We start from the raw sequence: 23,964 nt of genomic DNA on the forward strand, positions 1-23,964 counted from the left end.
TCAAATCCAAACGCATACGTGACACACCCTACAAAAAAAAGGTTTCCTGCCTAGCGGATTTCTTTTTATCGACTTGAAGTTGCACCTTTGAACCATCGGTGTCTGAAGAAACACTCTGACCTGTGAATGGTTCTTCAGGGCTACTTTAACAGCTATTTAGGTTTCAATGCTGCAATTCAGAACCACATTGTTTGGTTACATGGTTTACATTTATGGCATGTTCGTGGATTCTATGCTAGCTTTCCTTAACAGTTTAACCAACATGGCGATCGCTGGTTCGAATCCCCGTGTTACCCCCGGCCAGTGTTGTAGTACTCGAGTCCGACTCAAGTCCTGATTTTCAGGACTCGTGACTCGACTTGGACTTGAGCACTGGTGACTCGGACTTAGACTTGGACTCGAGCACTGACTGCATTCAGACTCGGAGGTTGAAGATGAGGACTCTGACTTGTTAACTGATAAAGACTGTTTTTTTGTCAGTTTGTTTTGTTGTTTTTTTGCTATTGTGTCACAAAGTAAATAAACTCCCTTTGAAGTGGTGACGGCTGTGTCATTTTGTTTCATGTAGACCTTTTTATTTGCATGTCAGCTTTTTTACGGTGCCAGAGTGGAGCACTGGAGCCAATCTTGGAACTCCACTCACACTCAAACTTGATGACTCGGACTAACGTAATAGGGACGTGACTCGGACTCGACTCAGACTCTTCTTTAAGGACTCGGACTCGAACACTGGGGACTCGAGACTCGACTCGGACTCGAGGTTTCGTGACTTGACTACAACACTGCCCCCGGCTTGGTCGGGCGTCCCTAATGACACAATTGGCCGTGTCTGCGGGTGGGAAGCCGGATGTGGGTATGTGTCGCTGCACTAGCACCTCCTCTGGTCAGTCAGGGCGACTGTTTTTTTTTGGGGGGGGGGGACTGGGGGGAACAGCGTGATCCTCCCACGCGCTACGTACCCCTGGTGAAACGCCTCACTGTCAGGTGAAAAGAAGCGGCTGGCGACTCCACATGTGTCAGAGGAGGCATGTGGTAGTCTGCAGCCCTCCCCGGATCGGCAGAGGGGGTGGAGCAGCGACCGGGGCGGCTCGGAAGAGTGGGATGATTGGCCAAGTACAATTGGGGAGAAAAAGGGGGAAACATAAAAAAAAGGTTTTAACCTGTCTTGAACTCATGTTTGGTAGGCCATTCTGCCTACCGAATTTCTGTTTCAGTTAAAACACCAAGTAACAGTTTAGAATCTACAGTGCACTATTATAGGTGACCACTAGGTCACCTCACTAGGTGACTCAAGGTGCCTCTTTATTTACATGGAGTTTCTGTTAAACCGCTAATGGTAGTCGGCTTATGATTAAGAGCCAAAGTTACATTACTCTGAGCTCTTAAAGCAACGTTGTAAAATCTTTATATTGATTTATTAAGAGCTGGAGTGTGTACACAAAAAGCTGGGACCTCTGGTGCTACAATACACCACTTAATTCCACTGCCCTCACCTCAAATGGTTTGGTGCGACACGCATGGGCAGTACTGCCGCAATACCAGCAAATGAGACATGAGCATTTATTTGCACTCAGGAAGTGATGCTCGCTACGAGGCGTGACCTATATGAACACGGGATTTTAAATCTTTACTTCCTCAGCAATCGGGTGTTGGTGGTTGAGGCTGCAGCAAAAATACGCGTGAACGATGGCTGAAGAAAAAAACATCTACATCCATTTTTTTTATCATGCCTCATAGGGAGCTTCATTTCCTGAACGCAGAGAAACAAGCAGGTCTTGTGGGCTCAATAGAAAAACTGCAGTGTTGCTTTAAGCCCCATCCATCCATCCATTAGCCAAACCGTTTATCCTGCTCCAGGCCCGTAGCCAGAAACATATTTTGGGGGGGTCGGGCAACACTGCCGAAAACTACCGGTAAATAAAATTCCCACACTGTATACTATAGCCTAATACCCAACCGTACGGTAAATGTCAACATATTAATGGCCCGTAGATAATCATCAATGCATTAATAAATAAAAGTGGGTCTTACCTTATAAAAGCAGGTCCAATCGTCTTTTTTGTCTGCAAAAGATGTCCAGTACCTCTTCCGGCGTCACCACAATGTCTCTGTGCTCCGGGAGCAATGTCAGTCCATTAAGCCGTCTTTCCGTCATTGTACTGCGCATTTTGTCCTTGATCCTTCCCAGACGGGAAAAACTTCTCTCGACATGGGCACTGGTGACAGGAAGCGTGGTCAAAACGCGGAGAAGTTTGAAGATGCTTGGAAACAACTCCCTGTTACAAGCATTTAATGCCTCAATGGCATTTTGTGGAACATAAGTTGCATCTTTCCATTTATCCCGCCAGGTGTCAATTTCTGACTTTACAACTTCCAGATGCGGTGACACTTCATCAGGATACAGGTTGGAGAGCGCTTGAGCTGAGCTGTCGTTCGGCATGCTGACCTTAGATGGCAGTAAGGAGCAGAGGTTGGAGATCACATTTCTGTGTTTGCTGAAGCGTTCCTTCATCTGTGATGAATAAAAGTCAAGCATGACTATGAAAAGCTTTTGCCGGTAGTGATTTTCACAGGCCTTCAATGGATCCTCATTGCAGTCCATGCCTCTTCGTGGTCGAAATTCAACCCCATACTTGGCTGCTTGGGAAGAGGTCTTTTGGAAAATCTGCCTGAACTCCATCTCAGAGTTAGCCCTCATCTCATCTACCTGCTTAATAACAGCATCAGCAGCTGAAACGCAACTCACCAAGTCACAATTTTCCTTCTGAAGGAAGGTGGACAGGTGGTAGGTTTTTGCAAGCATCTTCTCACTCACATTCATGGACAGCATGAATTCTGCATTGTCAATTGAATTAAAGAGCTGAGTGGCTTTGACAGATGTGTCCCCTGTGAAGGTTTTACTGATTTTCTGCAGGCTGGATCGCACAGGGTCTAAAAGCTCGTTGAATGTAAATATTGTGTCGTGGCGTTCGACACATCTCGTTTCACACAACTTCGTCAGTCGCGTTTTCTTGCAGTCGGGTAAAAGACGCTCCGTCTCGTGTCGCAGACTGGCAGACCGCAAAGCCGAATCATGGAAAAAAGTGCAGATTTCCGAGACAATTCCAAAGCAATTTCGCACCATTTGTACAGTGCAGCACTTGTTTAGGACCAAATTCAAACTGTGGCTGGCACAGTGCACATAAACTGCTTGCTTGTGCTTCTCTTTGATTTTAGCTTGGGTACCATTTAAACGGCCACTCATGGCAGATGCGCCGTCGTACCCCGGCCACGTAAAAACTGTAAATCAACGCCTGCATTTGTCAACTGACTTTCGATTGAATTGGCGATTGCCTCCCCGGTTAACTTCTCGATATCAACAAAGGACAAAAAATCCTCTCTGATGCTATATTGGCTGTCATGCTGGTTCACGTATCTGACACAGACAGAAAGCTGCTCCCGCCCTGAAACATCTTTCATTTTATCTGCCAACACAGCGAAACCCTGCGCGGCGTTTACTTTCTGCACCAGTTTGTTTGTTATCACATCTCCAATTATGCTGATTATTTCATTTTGTACATCAGGACTGCAGTAGCTAGCGTTTGCTGCACATTTACTCAAGTGTTGTAACAGTACCGTGTCGCCAGAGGTAGCCCTAAACCTGAGTAAAGCCCTGAAATTTCCGTCATTGTGAGTTGGCGCATTCAATGTCACTGGTCCTGAATCAATATCACCTCTCAGGGCGAGCCGCAAAAAAATAAACGTTGCAATGATGCTTTTGAGTTTTTCTCTGTTTTCTTGGACTCGCTTTTTTCTCTCAGAATCTAGCCTCGGTGAAATTGCATCCATTTTATTGTTGAGAACCATTTGGAAATTATCCGCTTTCAAACATGCATCCTTGTGATATGCCTTTTGTGCATGGTCTTTGAACGTCTCTAAAGCATGTTTCCAGTCTGAGAAGCGGACATTAATTAGCTTGTCAGCTTTTCTGTGCCCTCCCTTGCCCACATGCTCGACTGCAAACGCAACACAGTGCTTACAAAATCAACCGTCGGACCTTGTTGAGTATACTAGCCAGCTAAACTGGTCAATCCAATGACGTTGGAAACGTAGTTTACCTCCTAGTTTTGTAGGGAATGTTTGTCCGATATTGGCCGTCCAGTCCAGTGAGTATATTTCTCTTCTCTGTTCGTCTGATATTTTCCCACCAATATAATCCACAAAGTCGTGTGAAAACGTTTCCGAGGTAGAGGACGGCGGCGGGTCTGCTAACTCTGGCTCCGTTTCCGAGGAGGAGGGCAGTGGGTCTGCTAACACTTGCTCCGGGAAATCGGTAACGTTAGTGACCAGATCATCTGTAATGTTCTTTTTTTTCTTTTTTGAGTCGGGACACGTTGAAACAAAAAAATCACTGATTTTACGAATATTAACTTCACTGCTCTTGCCTGATTTACAGGCAGCTTTCGGCGGCTCCATTGCTTTTGAAAAGCAAACTATAGATCGACCATTTAGCTAGCATAACCAGTGGCAAGTTGCTTAGCTGACTCGTCAGACCCCTGAGCCAATCAAAAGCCTGTGATTTTATTTGTTTTACGAAACAGACCAATAAGATACATCATGTTTGGAAACAAATTAACTGACAGGTTTAACGCCTGTCAGTCACGATAGATGCAGTGTATGAGTAGGCCAGAGGGGCGGTGACAAATAATCAAAACGATAACTAAATAATTATTGGTGCCATTTCAGACGGGCCGTGGGGTTTCGGGGGGGGGGGTTCAGACACGAAAACCACCTACCTGGCTACGTGCCTGTCCTGCTCAGGGTCACAGGGATGCTGGAGCCTATCCCAGCAGTCATTGGGCGGCAGGTGGGGAGGCATCCTTGATAGGCCGCCAGACCATCACAGGGCCGACATACACACACACATTCACAGGGACGATTTAGTACGGCCGATTCACCTGACCTACATGTCCTTGGACTGTGGGAGGAAACCCACGCAGACACGGGGAGAACATGCAGACTCCACACTGAGTACGACCCGGGACGACCCTCAAGGTTGGGCTACCCCAGGGCTCAAACCCAGGACCGTCTTGTTGTGAGGTGACCGCGCTAACCACTGCGCCACCGTTCCGCCCCAAGTGTTAGCTTTTACAAGCAAATTCTATCCAAAGGACAGAACTGTTTAGTGCTCATGACTTGTGAGCATATTTGGAATACTACAGGGAAATAAGTAGGCTACTTTAACTAAGCTATTTACAATTTCAACTGGAGAGAAGGGACTTACCAGTGAATGCAGCTGGTGTAGAGTTTGGTTTGAATGCAAGTCTGCAGTCATGGCCGCCAGTCACATGACCACTGCTCTAAACAACGAACCAAATCTTGGGAGCTTGAATCCGGCGTAGATGTGTTTTTTCACTTGTGCCTCCACCTGCTGATGGCTGCCTGTCTGTTATGCATAGTTTTTTTGTTGTTTTTTTTTTGCTGTCTAGAAAAACGGCATTGGTGACAGTAGCCTCTCATAAACTGTACAGCAATGGAATGTTGTTGGCAGATCACCAGCTTTAAGCCCCATAACTTGTGCAATAGTACAACCAACACCAACTTTGTACCCAACAGGTGAGGCATGTCAATTATTTTCAAATGACCAACAAGCCTAAATGAATTTTTGTCTTCACTCTGCCATTAGGCATTAGGCCTACTGGTTCAGTCAATGATTCCATCTTCACTATCGTCAACAAACTGGCACATTGGCTGCCATTTCCCTTGATAACGGTCTCAGAAAACCCCCCAATAAAATGTTTGACAAGAGCTTTTCGAAACATGCAACAATTTTCCTCTTTCGTCTAACAAGAACCTCACTAGTGTTCGGTTGTTCAGCTCTCAGCTCGTGTCGACTTTTGAAGTACTGGCAGGTCCCCTCCCCGTTTCTGTTTATTTTTAACCGCACTTCTTCAGCCTGACCTCCATCCCTGTAAATCTTGATTCTCCCTTCCCCCTTGTGACTTTCTAAAATCCTCTCCTGCCGTCTTACTCCCCTTGAACACCGCTCACCTCAGGAATGTCATCGTCCACACTGCAGGCGATGTGATATGGGGGAAAGGAGTCTGACCAACCTCTGCTGGTGCAGTTGCGGCTCACTGATCCTGAGATGTAAGTTGGGGAAATTAACACGTAAATTCAAACCAGCATCAAGAACCATGAGAGCAGAATCACAACAGCTAAAGGATCACATCATTGCACAGTGAAATCTGTAGAAGTACTTTGCTTGATATCGTAAGAGCGACACATTAGAATGGCACCAAACGTGAACTGCTTTCACTGTGTATTTCAAAATCTCTTTGATTCTTTTTTCTAAATAATGTTCCATTCGTTCTTTGACCACACTTAACCCTGTTCATTCTCAGAAGAGTATATCCCAGCAGGCATTTGGCAGAACCACGGGAGGCAGGGACACACCAAGAACAGGTTGCTAGTCCATCACAAGATCCACACATACAAAGACAATTCATCCATATGGGCAATTTAGAGTCACCAGTTGTTATGCATGTCTTTGGACTGTATGAGGAAAGTGGAACACTCGGAGGGAACCCACAGGAACAAAGGGAGAACATGCAAACTCCACACAGAAGGGCTGGAACTGGGCTCAGGACCTTCCCTCTGTGAAGAAACATTGCTAACCACTACACCACTCACTACTGGGTTCCAAACTGCCTCTGGATGCAACGTCAGCACAAGAACTGTTTGTCTGGAGTTTGCTGAGCAGCCACACACAAGCCTAAGATCACCATGCACAATTCCAAGTGTCGGCTAGAGTGGTGTAAAGCACACAGCCATTGGACTCTGGAGTAGTGCAAATACATTCTCTGAAGTGATGAATCATGCTTCACTATCTCGCAGTCTGATGGACCAATCTGGGCTTTGCAGATACCAGGAGAACGCTACCTGCCTGAATGCATATGTAACCAGGTTAAAATTAATGTTTTTATTTTATTTTGTTTGAGTATGAAATATCACCAAATCCTGTCTGTGTGCTGTTATTTGTGTTTACTACATTTTATTTTATGTCATTATTTACTTTTATGTATGGTTTCCAACGACCGTCATATACATGTACTGTCGCTTTAAGAGAGAGGGAACGCGGGAGAGGCCATTTTTGTTTTGTGGGAGGAGTCTCAAGCAGCAATCGAGCCGAGCCACACGTGTTTCTTACCGTGGGACAGTTTTGCTGGTTGAGGAGAACGTAACCTTGAGTATCCCTGTAAGAAGATACTGCAAGCTGTGGGATAAAATACTTGTTTATCCTTTCTTACATCGGAGTCCCGTGGACGGTTTCTACTTCTAACGCACACGAGTGGAGTCCGGGCAGTGGTTGAACTTCGACCCCCACGTCCGTAAGAAACACCGCTCCCGCTGGAGGACTGGACGGTTGTCGAAGGGTTTGAAACCAAAATAAATGGCAAGGTGGGCCAAATAGAGTCCTGTGTGTCCCCGCTCCTTCCTTGATCATGATGATGATGATGATGATGAGAGACTGAGGGCCCCCCACAACACCTGGGGCCCCACCGAAAATAGAACACAACGCAGAGCTAATGATGAGAGTGACGGGCGTGCTGCAGGCTGACCAGCATAGAACAAGATAGGACTGCCCCCGTTACATTGGTGCCGTGACCCTCCTGGATCCTGAGAGCGATATCAGTTGCTCGCCGCGGGAGGCTGCTGTCGTCATCAAGCCCCAGACGTCCTCAGGTATTTCTATAGACTGTACGCTCATGTTACAGTGGACTGGAGTTGAGCTGTGTGGACACTGGACAGTCATAGCTGTGGTTACCATGGACTGGGCTTGTGAACAGGACATTTGTATATACTGAAGGAAGAAAAACACACGAAAAAAAAAAGAAAAAAAGGTTAATGTCGATGTGATTGAAGGACTCGTGTGAATAATCTATTGATCTAAACTACTGGATATGTGCATATGTGATTAATCTATTGGTGAATTTGTTGATTGTGTGTGATTGTTTCAATCTCTTAGTGATTTCTAGATTCAATTATTTAAATGAATTGAGCTTTTCACTTTTTTTATTTTATTTTTTATTTTATCTGAGTGTTAGAGGTAGGAACATGGCAGAGGGTGGTTCGTACGTAGGTGGGGGTAACATTGCTGATCAGGATCTTTTGGATCGCCAGTGTGCTATGGAGAGGGGGTACCAGTTAGATGTGGGTGGGGGTTTATGGCTAGGTGTAGGTAGGAGTTTCGGGCAGCTCTTAGAGGGCGGGGAACCAGACACCAGAGCACCAGGACCTAGAGACCCGACCACATTTGGCACTCCTCAGTTCACCTCCACACGCTACGTAGAACGGGCCAGGCCAGGTATCAGCGAAGGGGCTGTGCTAGGTAACAGCGAGCAGCCAGTGGGTGAGTTAGCCATGCTCATTACTCGGTTAGCAGAGAAGATAGGAGAGTCAATCACTGCTAAGCTGCAGGAAACACAAATGCTTAGAAACACACACACAGACAGTGCTAGGTCTGCTGAACAGCGTTTGGAGACAGCTCCTAGTGTTAGAGTAGTAATGCAGACAGACGCTAGGGAGCCTCCTATTTTCAGGGGCGATAGCTCTGATAAGTTTACAGTTCATGAGTGGGAGAGCCTTATGACTTTGTATTTGAGGAAGCGAGCCATTCCAGTTAGTGAGCAGTCACATGAGATTCTAGCTAAGCTTATGGGGAAAGCAGGGGACGTGGTGAGGATAAAGCTGCGCAACACATCTGTCGACCACATAGCGAACCCCCACATTATTTTTGATGTACTGAAGCAACACTTTAGTGACCTCACATACTCGAGCATGCCCCTGGCGGACTTTTACAGTACGCTGCCCAAGCCAGGTGAGGACGCTATGGAGTATTGGATTAGGCTTAATAAAACAGTGGAGGTGGCTGACGAATGCTTGAAGTGGCAGGGCCGTAGTATTGAAGAGCCAAGCCACGAGGTAAGCATGATGTTTATCAAACACTGTCCAGATCAGTCTCTTGCCAATGTTTTTAAGTTCAAGTCCGCAGGGAAATGGTCTGCTAGCGAGATCCAGGAGAGGCTTGATGAGCACATGCTGGAGAGGAAGTCCCGTGTTGCTGCAGGTGGACAACGTGAAGCAGGCGCGGTAGAGCGTAGGTTCCATTCACAGGTTCATGTCCCTGTAGTCGACATGGCTCCCGACTTGAACACGACCGTGCCGGTGGTGCCATCTCCCGTTCCGGCTCATGCGTCATCTCCTATACCATTTTGTGCAAGGTCTCCTACACCGTCTCCCGCACCTGTCTCTGGCGGTGATGACTATATGAGGAGTTTGGTGAGCTTGCTAGACCGTTTGGTCACAATGCAGACTCAGGTTCCAGTTAGCGCTGCAGTCCGGACACCGACGCTGACTCAACCGCCAGCTAACGCCGCAGGGCGGGTGCCAGACGCACCACAGAGGTTGTGCAGGGTTTGTAAGTCTCCGGATCACTCCACATTTTCCCACTGCAGCCGGGAGAACCGATGTATAAACTGTTTGTCTCCTGGTCATTGGAAGAGGGACTGTCCTCACCCTCAGCCGCCCAACCAGCTCCGTTCTCAGCCTGGTGGAAGAGCTGGTCGTCAGTCTCGTCCGTTAAACTACTAAACCCACACCTAGAGAGGGATGGTGTGGGTAATGTAGATGTATCCCTCACTGATGTCTCCGACCTGGCTCACTTGTATGAAGACAAGTGTGCCAAAGCACCTCAGGGTTCGCGTATGGTCATTCAGGCGACACAGAGGATTCAGGCTTTCAGTGACTTGTTCTATGCTCCTGTTCTTGTCAACCAGAGTGTGCAGCTTAATGGCATGTTGGATACTGGCTCTATGTCATGCAGTATCAGTGAAAATGCAGTAGAGAAGCTCCGCTTTGGGGATGTTTTACCTGAGAAGCAGCAGCCTGAAGAGAACATTGTCTTGATTGGCTGCGGTGGTCTGGAGACTAGGCCTGATGGTTTTTATGACCTCAACATGCAGCTTTATGGTGTTTCCTTTGTCATACCCACTCTGGTCGTGCCCGGTCAGCATGATGATCTGATAGTCGGCACAAACGTCATTAAACATGTGGCCCATGTACTCAAGAGTGGTACTGAGTACTGGGACATCGCGTCCAGACAGGAACATCCGTCTAGTCCTGACGTTGAACAGTTCTTGTCCATGTTCACGAATGTAGAGCGCTGGAGGGGTGGTGCAGTTCCTGAGAAGATAGGTACTGTTAAGCTCACCCAGGCCGTGACACTCTTACCGAGGCACGAGCACTTAGTCTGGGGCAGACTTCCTGCTAAGGTGCCTATGTCAGCTGGAAGCACTGTTGTTGTGGAGCCGACAGACTCCAAGGCCATGCCACGCAGTGTCCTCGTAGGTCGACTTGTCACACCGCTCTGGGGTGATAGGTGGGTACCCATGACTGTTGTCAATCCATCTGACAAAGCCATCACACTGAAAAGGAACTGCAAGTTGGCTGATGTGTTTCCATGCTTGGCGATTGAGGACTTTAATGTTTTCCAGGGACTGCAATCAGTTGCAGGGAGGCATGAGTCCAACGCCACAGATAGTGCCTGTCCCCCTGTCCAGCCGGCTAGGAGTTTGTCAGAGCTCGGACTCAGTGACATTGACCTCAGCTCCTGTCAGGTCAGTGAGGCATGCAAGTCCCAGCTCACTCAGCTGCTCACCGAGTACCATGACATCTTCTCCAGGGACTCTCTGGACTGTGGCGAGGTCACAGGATACACACATCGCATCCATCTGGTGGATGAGCGCCCCTTTCGCTTGCCCTACAGGAGGGTTCCCCCAGCCCACTATCAGAAGTTGAGACAGGTTCTCACTGATATGGAGGAGAAAGGGATTATCCGGAAGTCCTCGAGCGCATACGCTTCACCGCTGGTTATGGTATGGAAGAAGGATGGCGGGCTTCGGATCTGCACTGATTTCAGATGGCTGAATGCTCGGACCTTGAAAGACGCTCATCCCTTGCCACACCAGTCGGACTGTCTTGCCGCGCTGGGTGGTAACTGCCTCTTTAGTACGATGGACCTCACCTCTGGCTTCTTCAACATCCCAATGCATGAAGATGACAAGAAGTACACTGCTTTCACGACTCCCCTTGGGTTGCATGAATACAATCGCATGCCACAGGGCCTTTGTAATAGCCCTGCAGCCTTCATGAGAATGATGATTGGGATCTTTGGGGATCTGAACTTCACAAAGCTTTTGTGCTATCTTGATGATCTTCTTGTCTTCGCGCCATCAGAGGTTGAGGCTCTGTCAAGGCTCCGCACTGTGTTTCAGAGGTTGAGGGAGAACAACTTGAAACTGGCTCCGAAAAAGTGTCATCTGCTGCAGAAGCGGGTGCGGTTTTTGGGCCACGTGGTTGATGGCGGAGGTGTGTCTGTCGATCCCTCCAAAGTAGAGGTCATCTCCAACATGACAGTGCAGGATCTCATGGAAGGTGATGGGTGCACGCCTTCTGTTCGTAGGATCAAATCTTTCCTTGGTATGGTATTTTACTACCAGCATTTCCTCCCGAACTGCTCCTCCGTGGCTAAGCCCCTGTTCGCCCTTACAGCTGGACAAAAGAGGAGGGGGAGGTCAGCTAAGGATAAGAAGCCCCATGGCAGCTTCCGTAAGCTTACCTCCGCAGACTGGACGGTGGAATGTGGGGAAGCATTTGATCTGTTGAAGACGATGTTACTGGAGTGTGTGGTGCTTGCCCATCCAGACTTTGAGGTGCCTTTCATTTTGTCGGTCGATGCGTCTTTGGACGGACTCGGCGCGGTGCTGTCTCAAGTGCCCCGAGGAGAGTCCAAGGCCAGACCTGTTGGTTTTGCAAGCAAGTCCCTCAGTGCCTCACAGCGGAAGTATCCAGCTCATAGACTGGAGTTCATGGCGCTGAAGTGGAGTGTTTGTGAAAAGTTCAGCCACTGGCTGAAGGGTCAAAGCTTCACCGTTTGGACAGATAATAATCCGCTGACTTATCTCCTAACGAAGCCGAAGCTTGACGCGTGTGAGATCCACTGGGTGTCTAAGTTGGCGTCTTACACTTTCGATCTCAAACACCTGCCAGGGAAGAAAAATGTGGTGGCGGATGCCTTGAGTCGCGACCCTTTTTCCAAGCCCGTCAGTCAGAGGCTACTTAGGGAGCCCTACCCGGCCCTTGTTCAGGAAGCCGACGGGGTTGAGGGGGACTCTGTGCAGGATGTTTTCAGACTCAGTTGCCAGTCCCAAACAGTGAGTAGTGCGCGATCTGGGTTTGCTTGTGATGCAGCTGAGGTCAGGGCTTTTTGTCAAGCCAAATGTGACTGGCCTGATGCATCAGTATTCACAGCACTCAGTTTGGTCCAGCACGTTCAGCATCTGTCGGGTGGTCAGGATACACTGCCAATGTTATCCACCGAGGAGCTCAGGTTGAGTCAGGAGCAGGACCCCTGCATCTCCAAGGTGTTGCCCTTTGTCGCTGTTCGGAAGCGGCCATCGAGACGTGAGAGGCATGGTGCTGACCAGAAGGTCCTCAGGCTGCTGAAACAGTGGGAGAAGTTGGAAGTCAATGATGGTGTCTTGTACAGGGTGACAAAGGACCCAGTGTCCAAGCAGAGGAGGTCTCAGTATGTTTTACCTCTGAGTCTGAAAGACAAGGCACTGTCTGGCATCCACGATCACGCTGGTCATCAGGGCCAGGACCGTACTCTCTCTCTTGCAAGGCAGCGTTTTTATTGGCCTGACATGGAGAGGGATATCAGAGCATATGTCAGATGCTGTCGCAGATGTGTGTTTGGGAAGACCCCAGAGCCAGCTGCTTGCGCGCCCCTGGAGAGCATTAAAACCTCCGCACCGATGCAGCTTGTGTGTATGGATTTCTGGTCCGCTGAGGACAGTAAGCAGCGGTCAGTCGATGTCCTAGTGGTTACTGACCACTTCACTAAGCTTGCTCACGCATTCCCCTGCGCCAATCAGACAGCGAAGCAGGTCGCCAAGAAACTCTGGGATCATGTATTCTGTGTTTACGGGTTTCCAGAGAGAATACATTCTGACCAGGGCACAAACTTTGAGAGTAACCTGATTGCAGAGCTTCTCAAGTTGGCGGGTGTAGCGAAGTCCCACACAACGGCCTACCATCCTATGGGTAATGGCGGGACAGAGCGTTTTAATCGCACGATGGGGAATATGCTCCGTTCCCTTCCGCTTCAGCAGAAGCAACAGTGGCCTCAGCAGATCCATTCTCTCACGCTCGCGTACAATGCCACTGTTCACGAGACCACGGGTTATGCACCTTTCTTCCTGATGTATGGGCGTGTCCCAAGACTGCCGGTGGATGTTATGTTCAGGCAGGTTTTGCATGATCCTCACATTGTTGACTATGACTCTTATGCTCAGTCTCTGCTTTCCTGTCTAAGGAGTGCAATGGAGATCGCTCAGAAGCACTCCACGGCTGAGCAGCAGCATCAGGCGCGACAGTACAACAGACACGCCAAGGGCACTGTCCTGTCTGTCGGGGATCGTGTTTTGGTTGCGAACCAGAGTGAGCGAGGGAAGAGAAAGTTGGCTGACAAATGGGAGAACGGAGTGTACACGGTTGTCGGTGTCAACCCCAATATCCACGTCTACAAGATTCAGGATGCAGAGGGGCACACCAGAGTGGTGCACAGGAACCGTTTGTTGGAGGTCAACTTCTTGCCCCTTCCTGAGTTAGATCAGGGTGAGGAGTCCAGTACAACCAGTCAGTTGCTTGACTGCGCAGAGTCCGATGAGGAGGACAGTGCAGATGGCCTGACGGTCTCAGGGGATGCAGTGGGGCTAGCCGTCTCATCACTTGGAGACTCGCCTAGATCTGAGTGGGCAGAAGCGGAAGAGTTCATTCCGTCTAGTCTGGTAGTCAGTCCTGTGGGGGCCACTGCTCAGTCTCCACCCAACACACACGCACCACACAACACACATGCACCACACATAGAGGCATCACACTCACTCGATGTAGGTGTTATATCTCACACTGATTCGCACACAGGGGCACCACACTCACTCGATACAGATGTTGCAGCTCGCACCGTCTCACGCACACAAGTAGAGAGCGATGGTCGGGTTAGGACACGCACAGGGAGGGTGGTGAGGTCAGTGAACAGGTTAATAGAATCTATGGCTCAGATGCCATTTCTACGGAATGTGAGGGTTTGAACTTTGATGGAGGTTGGAGTCATTCAAACTAGTTTAATGTGAGTTATTAGGTGTCTATCAGACAGGGTTGTTTTGGGCCAAGTGCATGGTGTGGCGTATCAGGCGTCACATTGATCTAAGGGAATTCTGAGACTTGATCAACCTCATTATTTTCTGGACCTCGTAACCGAGGTAGCTCCTAAGTTGACTGGAGGACTAGGTCCTTCTTTTCACTTGTGCCAGTAGTCAGTGATGGACTTTTCCTTTCCTCTTTCTCTTTTTATCCTGCTGTCAGGATGTTGGTGAATTTCAGGAGGGGTGAATGTAACCAGGTTAAAATTAATGTTTTTATTTTATTTTGTTTGAGTATGAAATATCACCAAATCCTGTCTGTGTGCTGTTATTTGTGTTTACTACATTTTATTTTATGTCATTATTTACTTTTATGTATGGTTTCCAACGACCGTCATATACATGTACTGTCGCTTTAAGAGAGAGGTATTGTGGGTACACGGAAGAGGGAACGCGGGAGAGGCCATTTTTGTTTTGTGGGAGGAGTCTCAAGCAGCAATCGAGCCGAGCCACACGTGTTTCTTACCGTGGGACAGTTTTGCTGGTTGAGGAGAACGTAACCTTGAGTATCCCTGTAAGAAGATACTGCAAGCTGTGGGATAAAATACTTGTTTATCCTTTCTTACATCGGAGTCCCGTGGACGGTTTCTACTTCTAACGCACACGAGTGGAGTCCGGGCAGTGGTTGAACTTCGACCCCCACGTCCGTAAGAAACACCGCTCCCGCTGGAGGACTGGACGGTTGTCGAAGGGTTTGAAACCAAAATAAATGGCAAGGTGGGCCAAATAGAGTCCTGTGTGTCCCCGCTCCTTCCTTGATCATGATGATGATGATGATGATGAGAGACTGAGGGCCCCCCACAACACCTGGGGCCCCACCGAAAATAGAACACAACGCAGAGCTAATGATGAGAGTGACGGGCGTGCTGCAGGCTGACCAGCATAGAACAAGATAGGACTGCCCCCGTTACACATAGTGCCAACTGAAAAGTTTGGTGGAGGAAGAATAATGGTCTGGGACTGTTTTTCATGGTTTGAGCTAGAGCCCTTAGTTCCAGGGAAGGGAAATCTTAATGGTACAGCATACAATGACATTCTGGAGAATTCTGTGCTTCCAACTTTGTGGCAATAGTTTGGGGAAGGCCCTTTCCTGTTTCAGTGTGACAATGTCCCCATGCACAAAGCGAAGTCCATAAAGACATGGTTTGTTGAGTTTGGTGAGGATGAACTTAACTAGCCTGCACAGAGCTCTGACCTCAACCCCATCCAACACCTTTGGGAAGAATTGGAACGCCGACTGTGCTCCAATTCATCCCCCACATCAGTGCCTAACCTCTTGTGGTTGAATGGGAGCAAATCCCCACAGCCACATTACAAAATCCAGTGGAAAGCCTTCCCAGAAAAGTGGAGGCTGTTATAGCAGCAATGGGGGGGGGGCAACTCTTTATCAATGCCCATGGATTTGGACTGAGATGTTCAACAATTGGGGTGTCATGGTGGCACAGTGGTTAGCGCAGTTGGCTCACAGCAAGAAGGTCCTGGGTTCGAGCCCCGGGATACTCCAACCTTGGGAGTGTCCCGGGGCATCCTCTGTGTGGAGTTTCATGTTCTCTCCGTGTCTGTGTGGGTTTGTTGCGAGTGCTCTGGTTTCCTCCCACAGTCCAAAGACATGTAGGTTAGGTGAATCGGCCATACTAAATTGTCTTTAGGTGTGTGTCAGCCCTGTGATGGACTGACGGTCTGTCCAGGGTGTCTCCCCGCCTGCTGCCCAATGACTGCTGGGATAGGCTCCAGCACCTCCGCAACCCTGGATAGGATAAGCAGTTTGGATAATGGATGGATGTTCAACGATCGCAAATCGGTGTGTTGTTTGTGTGTCTCCATACATTTGGCCACATAGTGTATTATACATTTTCTAAAAGGTATAGTTGTATACATATATACCTGTATTATTCTTGAACAGGGAGAAGACTGCAGGGCAGGCTCTTTGTACTGTCTCTCCTACCACAGCATTAGGCCAGCAAACAACTGCATCCCAAAATGGCAGACAACCTTTCAGGTGAGAAGAAAGCAGAAGAAAGGATAGAGAAAGAAAATTAGTCAGACTGGTAAATCAGAGGAAAAGGGAATTTGAGAGATACAGAAGCCCTTTGGAATAAAGGTATACATACACACTCGCACCTTCACATGAACATTTTACATGTGGTCCCGCATACATAAAGGTCTACATGTGCACCGCTTTGTCTACGGGCACAGAGAGAGAGAGAGAGAGAGAGAGAGAGAGAGAGAGAGAGAGAGAGAGAGAGAGAGAGAGAGAGAGAGAGAGAGAGAGAGAGAGAGAGAGAGAGAGAGAGAGAGAGAGAGAGAGAGAGAGAGAGAGAGAGAGAGAGAGAAGTAGATGTATCAAGCATAATGGTTTGAATAACATTATTTGCCAGTTTAGGGAACGGTGCTGCCCTTGGACTACAATACCCATAACTCCCTGCTTAACCTCACAGTTCATCTCAACCCACTGTCTCACCTACAGGCGTAATTTATGGGGGGGGGGTTAGGGGGGACATGTCACCCTCAATAGTTAGAAGAGGTGAATTTGCCCCCCCCAAAAAGTATATCATGAATGATAATGTTAACTCCCTCGCCAAAAAAGGTAAAATAACAACACAGACAGTCGAACTACTTAAAATGTCATTCATACTTGTTTTCCAACAATTTCATACACCCCTATGCTTGGACCATACCGTTTTAACCTTGCCACTGGGATTGCCGACCTCGTTGCTGTCTTGCAGTTGCTCCTGACAACCAGGAGACCGGAGCATGAATGATCGTGTAAGCAAGTGTAAGTAACATAGCTAGCCAGCTTGCTTGTCTAGCCCAGTACACCACCCTTTCTTACCTTTGGGGTTTCTGAGTTAGGTTTTCTTACGTATTTCCGGATGAATTATAGCCTTATCTAGTTTATAACTTGTGTTTGGGGTTATCAGTTCAGACCCCCTCACGAACTAGCTAGCTAGCTAGCGCTTGCTAACAGTAGCCCCTAGACGTTTATGTTAGCTGAAATGAACTTGAACTGATAATTTCGGGCACATGAGATAACATAATAGGTACATCTACAAACCAATTTGCGCCAAGGGTATTGTATTAGTTCAAATGCATCTATTACTTTCATTCACAGAGTCAACATGAGCAAGAGGAAAGTAACAGAGGATATCCGATAGGCTAGCCTATCTGAAAGTTGTTTTTCTTTTACATAAATAAGACATTTCCACAATAAATTGATGTAGAAAAAGAGCAAATTGGTGCATACAAATTCACCAGAATGCAGGAAATTAAATGTGTGATGCTCAAAATTTCCAGCGGGAAGACCCCCTGACCCCCCGCTAAATGTGTCCCCCCAATGTTCAAGTGAAACTCCACTGCAGTATTATTGGTTGCAGTAATACTTTATCCGGTGATGCAATTTCACCCATAAAAATACGGTGGATACGAAATTTGCTCTAACATTTAAATAACCCGCGGAATATACTGAGGTAGAGCTGGAAAAAGTTAAATGGCAGAAATGGCATCGGAGTCAGAGAGCGAAATTCAAAATGACGACACGAGAGGGTTTGAAGGTAAGAAAAGGAAGAATACATCAAATTGCTCAAGTGATTCTAGTCAGTCAGTGAGAACAGAGGAGACGTATGATTGGCTGTGACAAGAGAAGACAGGGTTTTCAAGGACTCACGTGTGGTCGGAAAGTTCGTAGGGAGAAAACTTGGAGACGTATGTCTGTGAATGTTCTCATTCCTCCAGGTCATGGTTATCCAAAGGAGTTGAATCAAGTGCAACTGGACTTGGTATATATCCGTGAAGACGTTTCGCCTCTCATCCAAGAGGCTTCCTCATTTAGTGCCTTTCTGACTAGACCAAGCTAGACTGGCTGGTGATGAAACTCAGATATTTATCCTCTTTGGAGTCGTTATCAGAAGTATTGATATGCGTGGCTCTTTTGTGTTCCGATGTTTAGCAACGCCCGTCGTTATCAGAGTAATTGATATGCGTGGCTCTTTGTGATCCGATGTTAAGCAGCGACGGTCGTTGGAGGTGTTAGTTTCGACTTCGTTAGTGCTCCATTCAGTGGTCATGAGTCGTTGGAGCCATTAGTGACCGACTGTTGTTCTTGGAGGCTAGGCTTCTTCAGTCTCCTGGGTAGAGATGAAAGGACGGCATTGTAAGTGGGAGATAGGTGGTGTCGCAGACCTCCTCCTCTGTTGAGGGATGGTTTTTCCAGTTTCACATGAATGGCTTCCTTCACCCCTCTTTCAAACCATCTATCTTCCCTGTCCAAAATGTGTACATTGCTGTCCTCGAAGGAGTGTGTCTTCTCCTTTAGGTGTAGATAGACTGCTGAGTCTTGTCCTGAGGAGTTTGGCCTTCTGTGTTGGGCCATCCGTTTGTGTAGTGGTTGTTTGGTTTCTCCTATGTATAGGTCAGTGCAATCCTCATTGCATTGTACGGCATACACAAGATTGCTTTTTTGGGTGTGTGGTACATGGTCTTTGGGATGAACCAGTCTTTGTCGGAGTGTGTTGCTGGGTTTGAAGTATACCGGGATGCGGCGTTTTTAAAAATTCTCCTGAGTTTCTCGGAGACCCCAGAAACATACGGGATGACTATGTTATTCCTTCTGTTCCTTTTCTCCTCGTCGCTCACCTGGTTGGTCTTTTTGGAACGTGTTGCAGTTTTCACAAAGGTCCAACTGGGGTAGTCGCAGGTTTTTAAAGCTCCCCTCAGGTGTTTGTGTTCTTCTCGTTGGGCCTGAGTGCTGCTGGGCACATTGTCAGCTCTGTGTTGCAGAGTTCTGATGACGCTCAGTTTGTGTTCCAGAGGGTGGTGTGAGTCGAAAAGTAGATATTGGTCTGTGTGTGTAGGTTTCCTGTAAACCCCAATGTGGAGGCTCCTGTCTTCCCCAATGTAGACATCACAGTCCAAGAAGGGCAAACTGTTGTTCTTTACGTCTTCCCTTGTGAACTTAATGTTCTTGTCCACTGAGTTGATGTGTTTGGTAAACGCTTGCACCTCTTGTGTTTGGATTCTGACCCATGTGGCAGGGGGAGTCTTGCGTGCTCGGCTCTCCTGTTCGCGCTTCTGGAAGCCAGCGGTGAAGGTTGAGAGTGAGACGTGACAGGCACAGAACACTACACCAACATACTAGACGCTTCACAACAACCCCACTTCTTACACAAGTATGTCCGACACGTACGTCTGTTAATTTAGTTTAACTTGCCGGGTTTTCTTCATAATTTCCTATGTCTAAAAGCCTATGACAAAACCGAAAGTGGGAAGAAGCAGGATAAAGCCTCAAATGAGACTGATGGTCGACCACTTTTGAAGCTAGCTGAGCATGCCGCGGCAGCCTCAGAGTCGGGTAACAAGCCTAATGTAGAGTCCACAAACATCCTCTGCAATATTTATGAGCAAGGCGATGACCGGCCGATTTGAAGATTTAGAGGCATCTCTGGCATCTACCCAGGCATCTTTGGTGAATCTCAATGACCGAATAAAGGAGGTGGAAAATGCTAGCTCTATGGCCACCGCATCTTGCTTGTTGAGCAGACGTGCACGAAAATGCAGCCAGAGAACGATGCACTTCGCATGAAAGTAATCAACCTCAAGGCTCGCTCCAGGCGGCAGGATGTTAGAATCCTTGGCCTACCTAAGAAGATCAAGAACAGACGTCCAACGGACTTCTTGAGGAAGTTTATCCCTGAGTTGCTGGACACTAGCAATTTCTTAAAGCTGCTGGAAGTGGAACGGATCCCAGAGATCCATAAATACGGCATCGCCAACCCGGAAGCGGAGCAACTGCGGACGAAAGTTTCAGCAAGCAATGCGAAGGTGCCACTGTCCAAATGAAACAGTGGGTCATTTATTTTTTATTTTATTCACGTCATGCCAGTTTCAATAGATATTTAACATTATTTTATTGTCGTTACTGGTATAAAATTTAAACTAAGTGGAAAAGATTTACTACTTTGATAAGTTGAATCAAAATGTAAAAATGTACATTGATCAAAAGGAGCTGCACTTAGGCTGTAACATACAATATATGGGCAAAAGTATTGGGACACACCTCTTAATCATTGAATTCAGGTGTTTCATTCAGACCCATTGCCACAGGTGTATAAAATCCAGCAGCTAGCCATGCAGTCTGCATTTACAAACATTTGTGAGAGAATGGGTCGTTCTGAAGAGCTCAGTGAATTCAAGCGTGGTACTGTCATAGGATGCCACCTTTGCAATAAGTCAGTTCGTGAAATTTCTTCCCTGCTAGATATTCCACGGTCAAATTTAAGTGGTGTTATTGAAAAGTGGAAGCATTTAGGAATAACAGCAACTAAGCCGCGAAGTGGCAGACCACGTAAAGTCACACAATGAGTGCTGAGGCGTATAGTACGTAAAAGTCGCCAGTGCTGTGTTGACTCAATAACTGCAGAGTTCCAAACTTTCTCTGGCATTAACATCAGCACAAAAACTGTGTGCCGGTAGCTTCATGGAATGGGTTTCCATGGCTGACCAGCTGCATGCAAGCCTTACATCACCAAGCACAATGTGAAGCGTCAGATGGAGTGGTGTAAAGCATGCTGCCACTGGACTCTGGAGCAGTGGAAATGTGTTCTGTGGAGTAACGAATCACGCTTCTCTGTTCTGACAGTCTGGCGGTTACCTGCCTGACTGCATTGTGCCAACTGTAAAGTTTGGTGGAGGAGGAATAATGGAATGGGGTTGTTTTTCAGGGGTTGGGCTAGGCCCCTTAGTTCCAGTGAAGGGAAATCTTAATGCTTCAGCATATCAAGACATTTTGGACAATTCTATGCTTCCAACTTTGTGGGAACAGTTTGGGGAGGGCCCTTTTCTGTTCCAGCATGACTCTGCCCCAGTGCACAAAGCAAGGTCCATTAAGACATGATTGGGTGAGTTTGTTTGGTGTGGAAGAACTTGACTGGCCTGCACAGAGCCCTGACCTCAACCCCATCGCACACCTTTGGGATGAACTAGAACGGAGATTGCAAGCCAGGTCGTCTCGTCCAACATCAGTGCCTGACCTCACAAATGCTCTTCTGGATGAATGGGCAAAAATCCCCACAGACACACTCCAAAATCTTGTGGAAAGCCTTCCCAGAAGAGTGGAAGCTGTTAAGCTGCAAAGTGGGGACCAACTCCATATTAATGCCTATGGATTTAGAATGGGATGTCATAAAAGGTTCTGTAGGTGTAATGGCCAGGTGTCCCAATACTTTTGTCCATATAGTGTCTATCCATATGTAAATGGGCAAAAGAAAAACCAAAGTACTTGTTATTTAATTTTGAATTTACATAAATAAATAAATGAATTTACACAAATACATGTTCCCAGCAGTTTTAAGACAGCTGTGGTTAAACCTCTACTTAACAAACCACACCTCGATCCAGGGTCTCTTAGTAGCTATCGACTAGTCTCTAATCTTCCATTCTTTTCCAAAGTACTAGAGAAAGTTGTGTATCAACAACTTTCGACCTATATAGAAGAAAATAATCTATATGAACCTTTTCAATCAGCTTTCGGGGCCTGTCACTCCACTGAAACTGCTCTGACCAGAGTGGGGAACGATCTTCTAGTTGCTATGGACTCTGATTCCACTTCTGTGCTTCTACTACTGGACCTCAGTGCAGCCTTTCACACCATTGATCACTGCATGCTATTAGACAGGTGGAATTGTAATTTTGGTGTCTCTGGCTTAGCTCTCTCTTGGCTTAAATCCTACTTATCTGGAAGAACACATTGTGTCTACTATAGTAATATTACATCAAAATTATATCATGTTAAATATGGTGTACCTCAGGGCTCAGTTCTTGGCCCTCTACTTTTCACTCTTTATATTTCACCTCTTGGCCAAATTATACAGTTATGGAATAAATTCCCATTGCTACGCTCTGATGATACTCCATTGTATGTGCCTATAAGGGCTGATGATCATACTCAAATTATTAATTTAGAGACCTGCTTTGCTACTGTGTAAAATTGGATGTCACTTAACTTTCTGCTTTTAAATTCGGATAAAACTGAGATGCTGGTCATTGGCCCTGCTAGACACAGACACCAATTTGATCAAGTAACGATAACAATTGACAACTCTGTGGTTTCACAAAGTGTGGCAGCCAAAAATCTTGGTGTTACGTTTGATCCCAATATCCTTTCCTCTGATAAGCACATTAAAGAAATCCCCAAGACTGCCTTTTTTCACTTATGTAGCATAGCTAAAGTTCGGTCTTTCCTGTCCATGGCTGATGCAAAGACTCTAATACATGCATTCATTTCATCCAGACTTGATTACTGTAATGTTCTGTTTTCAGGTCTGCCACATTCTAGTACTAACTAAAAGTCTTCAGATGGTTCAGATTGCTGCAGCTGGATTCCTAACTACTACTACTACTACTACTACTACTACTACTACTACTACTACTACTACTACTACTACTGCTGCTGCTGCTACTTCATCTTCAACTGGAATCCTAACTAAATCTAGGAAACTTGACCATATTACACCAATTCTTGCTTCCCTTCATTGGATTCCTATCCATGTTAGATCAGACTTCAAGGTGCTTCTGTTGACTTATAAAATCCTAAATGGGCTTGCCAATCAATCAATCAATCAATCAATCAATCAAGTTGCATTTTATACAGCGCTTTTCTAGCTGCAACAGCCACTCAAAGCGCTTGACATTTCTGGTCAAATCTGAATTTCAGACACCTGTTATAATAGAACACAAACCCCATCATACCTGTCTGATCTCCTTAAACCATACAATCCATCGTGAGCTCTCCATTCTCAAAATGCAGGGCTCCTGTGTGTACCCACAGTTAAAAAGAAGTCAGCTGGTGGCAGGGCCTTTTCCTATTGGGCCCCGTTTGTGTGGGATAACCTGCCTGCAGACTGATTGTCTGACAATCAGAGTCTGTTGAGTCCTTTAAATCCAAACTTTAAACTCATCTTTTTGCCTTAGCCTACAGTTAGTTGCCTTTAAGTTGAGTGCTTCACAACCTGTACTGCACGGCGGGTCGGTTTCTGTCTCAATTAATTTACTAACCACTGTTCTGCTGATGAGATCATAGAGTATAGATTATTGATTAGTGTAACCTGTGCTCTTCTCTCATGTCTTTTCTCTCTCTCTCTGAATGATGTCTTCTCCTTTCTCTTCTTCTGTGTGTGAATGGTGTGATGTGAGTCTCCCTTGTGTGCATGTGCAGTTTGTCCTCCTCCCAGGTCTCCATGGTGACAGTGGTCAACACCTGGGGCATCATGTATCAATCGTTACTATGGGCAAATGTTTAGCCCTCAAATTGTCTGACAGTTAGTAGCAAAGCATGATGGTTATTTGTAATTCCTTCCTCCTAACATCTGTCGTCTACCTCTTGCAACGAGCAATCACCCAGGCCTGCAAAGACATCAGTGTTAGCCAGTCGGTGTCTAAATTCAGGGGTTATCCAGGTTCTACACTGGTCTCTGAGACAAACTTCAGGGCTAAAAAAATCCCACGGGTGTGTACGCACAAATTTGCCCATAGTAACGATTGATACATGAGGCCCCAGGACACTGCTTGGCATCCCCCTCATCACACTTTCTTTTTATGTAGCTTATAAATCCATATAATTTTGTTATCCTATTTCCTATTTTAATGTTATATCCTTCTCTCACTAAGA

At 46.9% G+C, this 23,964-nt stretch overlaps 1 protein-coding gene across 1 annotated transcript in view; it reads right to left on the reverse strand.

Annotated features, from left to right (window-relative positions):
* ghrhrl (growth hormone releasing hormone receptor, like) overlaps positions 1-23,964 on the reverse strand; it is a 70,216-nt gene that overhangs the window by 41,559 nt on the left and 4,693 nt on the right. The window contains exons 3-4 of the mRNA XM_056276755.1: positions 16,188-16,295; positions 6,031-6,122 (exon numbers count right to left, since the gene is read on the reverse strand). Of these exons, the coding sequence (XP_056132730.1) occupies positions 6,031-6,122; positions 16,188-16,295 (200 nt within the window). The remainder of the gene's footprint in view (positions 1-6,030; positions 6,123-16,187; positions 16,296-23,964) is intronic.

This window comes from Lampris incognitus, chromosome 3, assembly GCF_029633865.1.
Source record: "Lampris incognitus isolate fLamInc1 chromosome 3, fLamInc1.hap2, whole genome shotgun sequence".
Classification (NCBI taxonomy): Eukaryota; Metazoa; Chordata; class Actinopteri; order Lampriformes; family Lampridae; genus Lampris; species Lampris incognitus.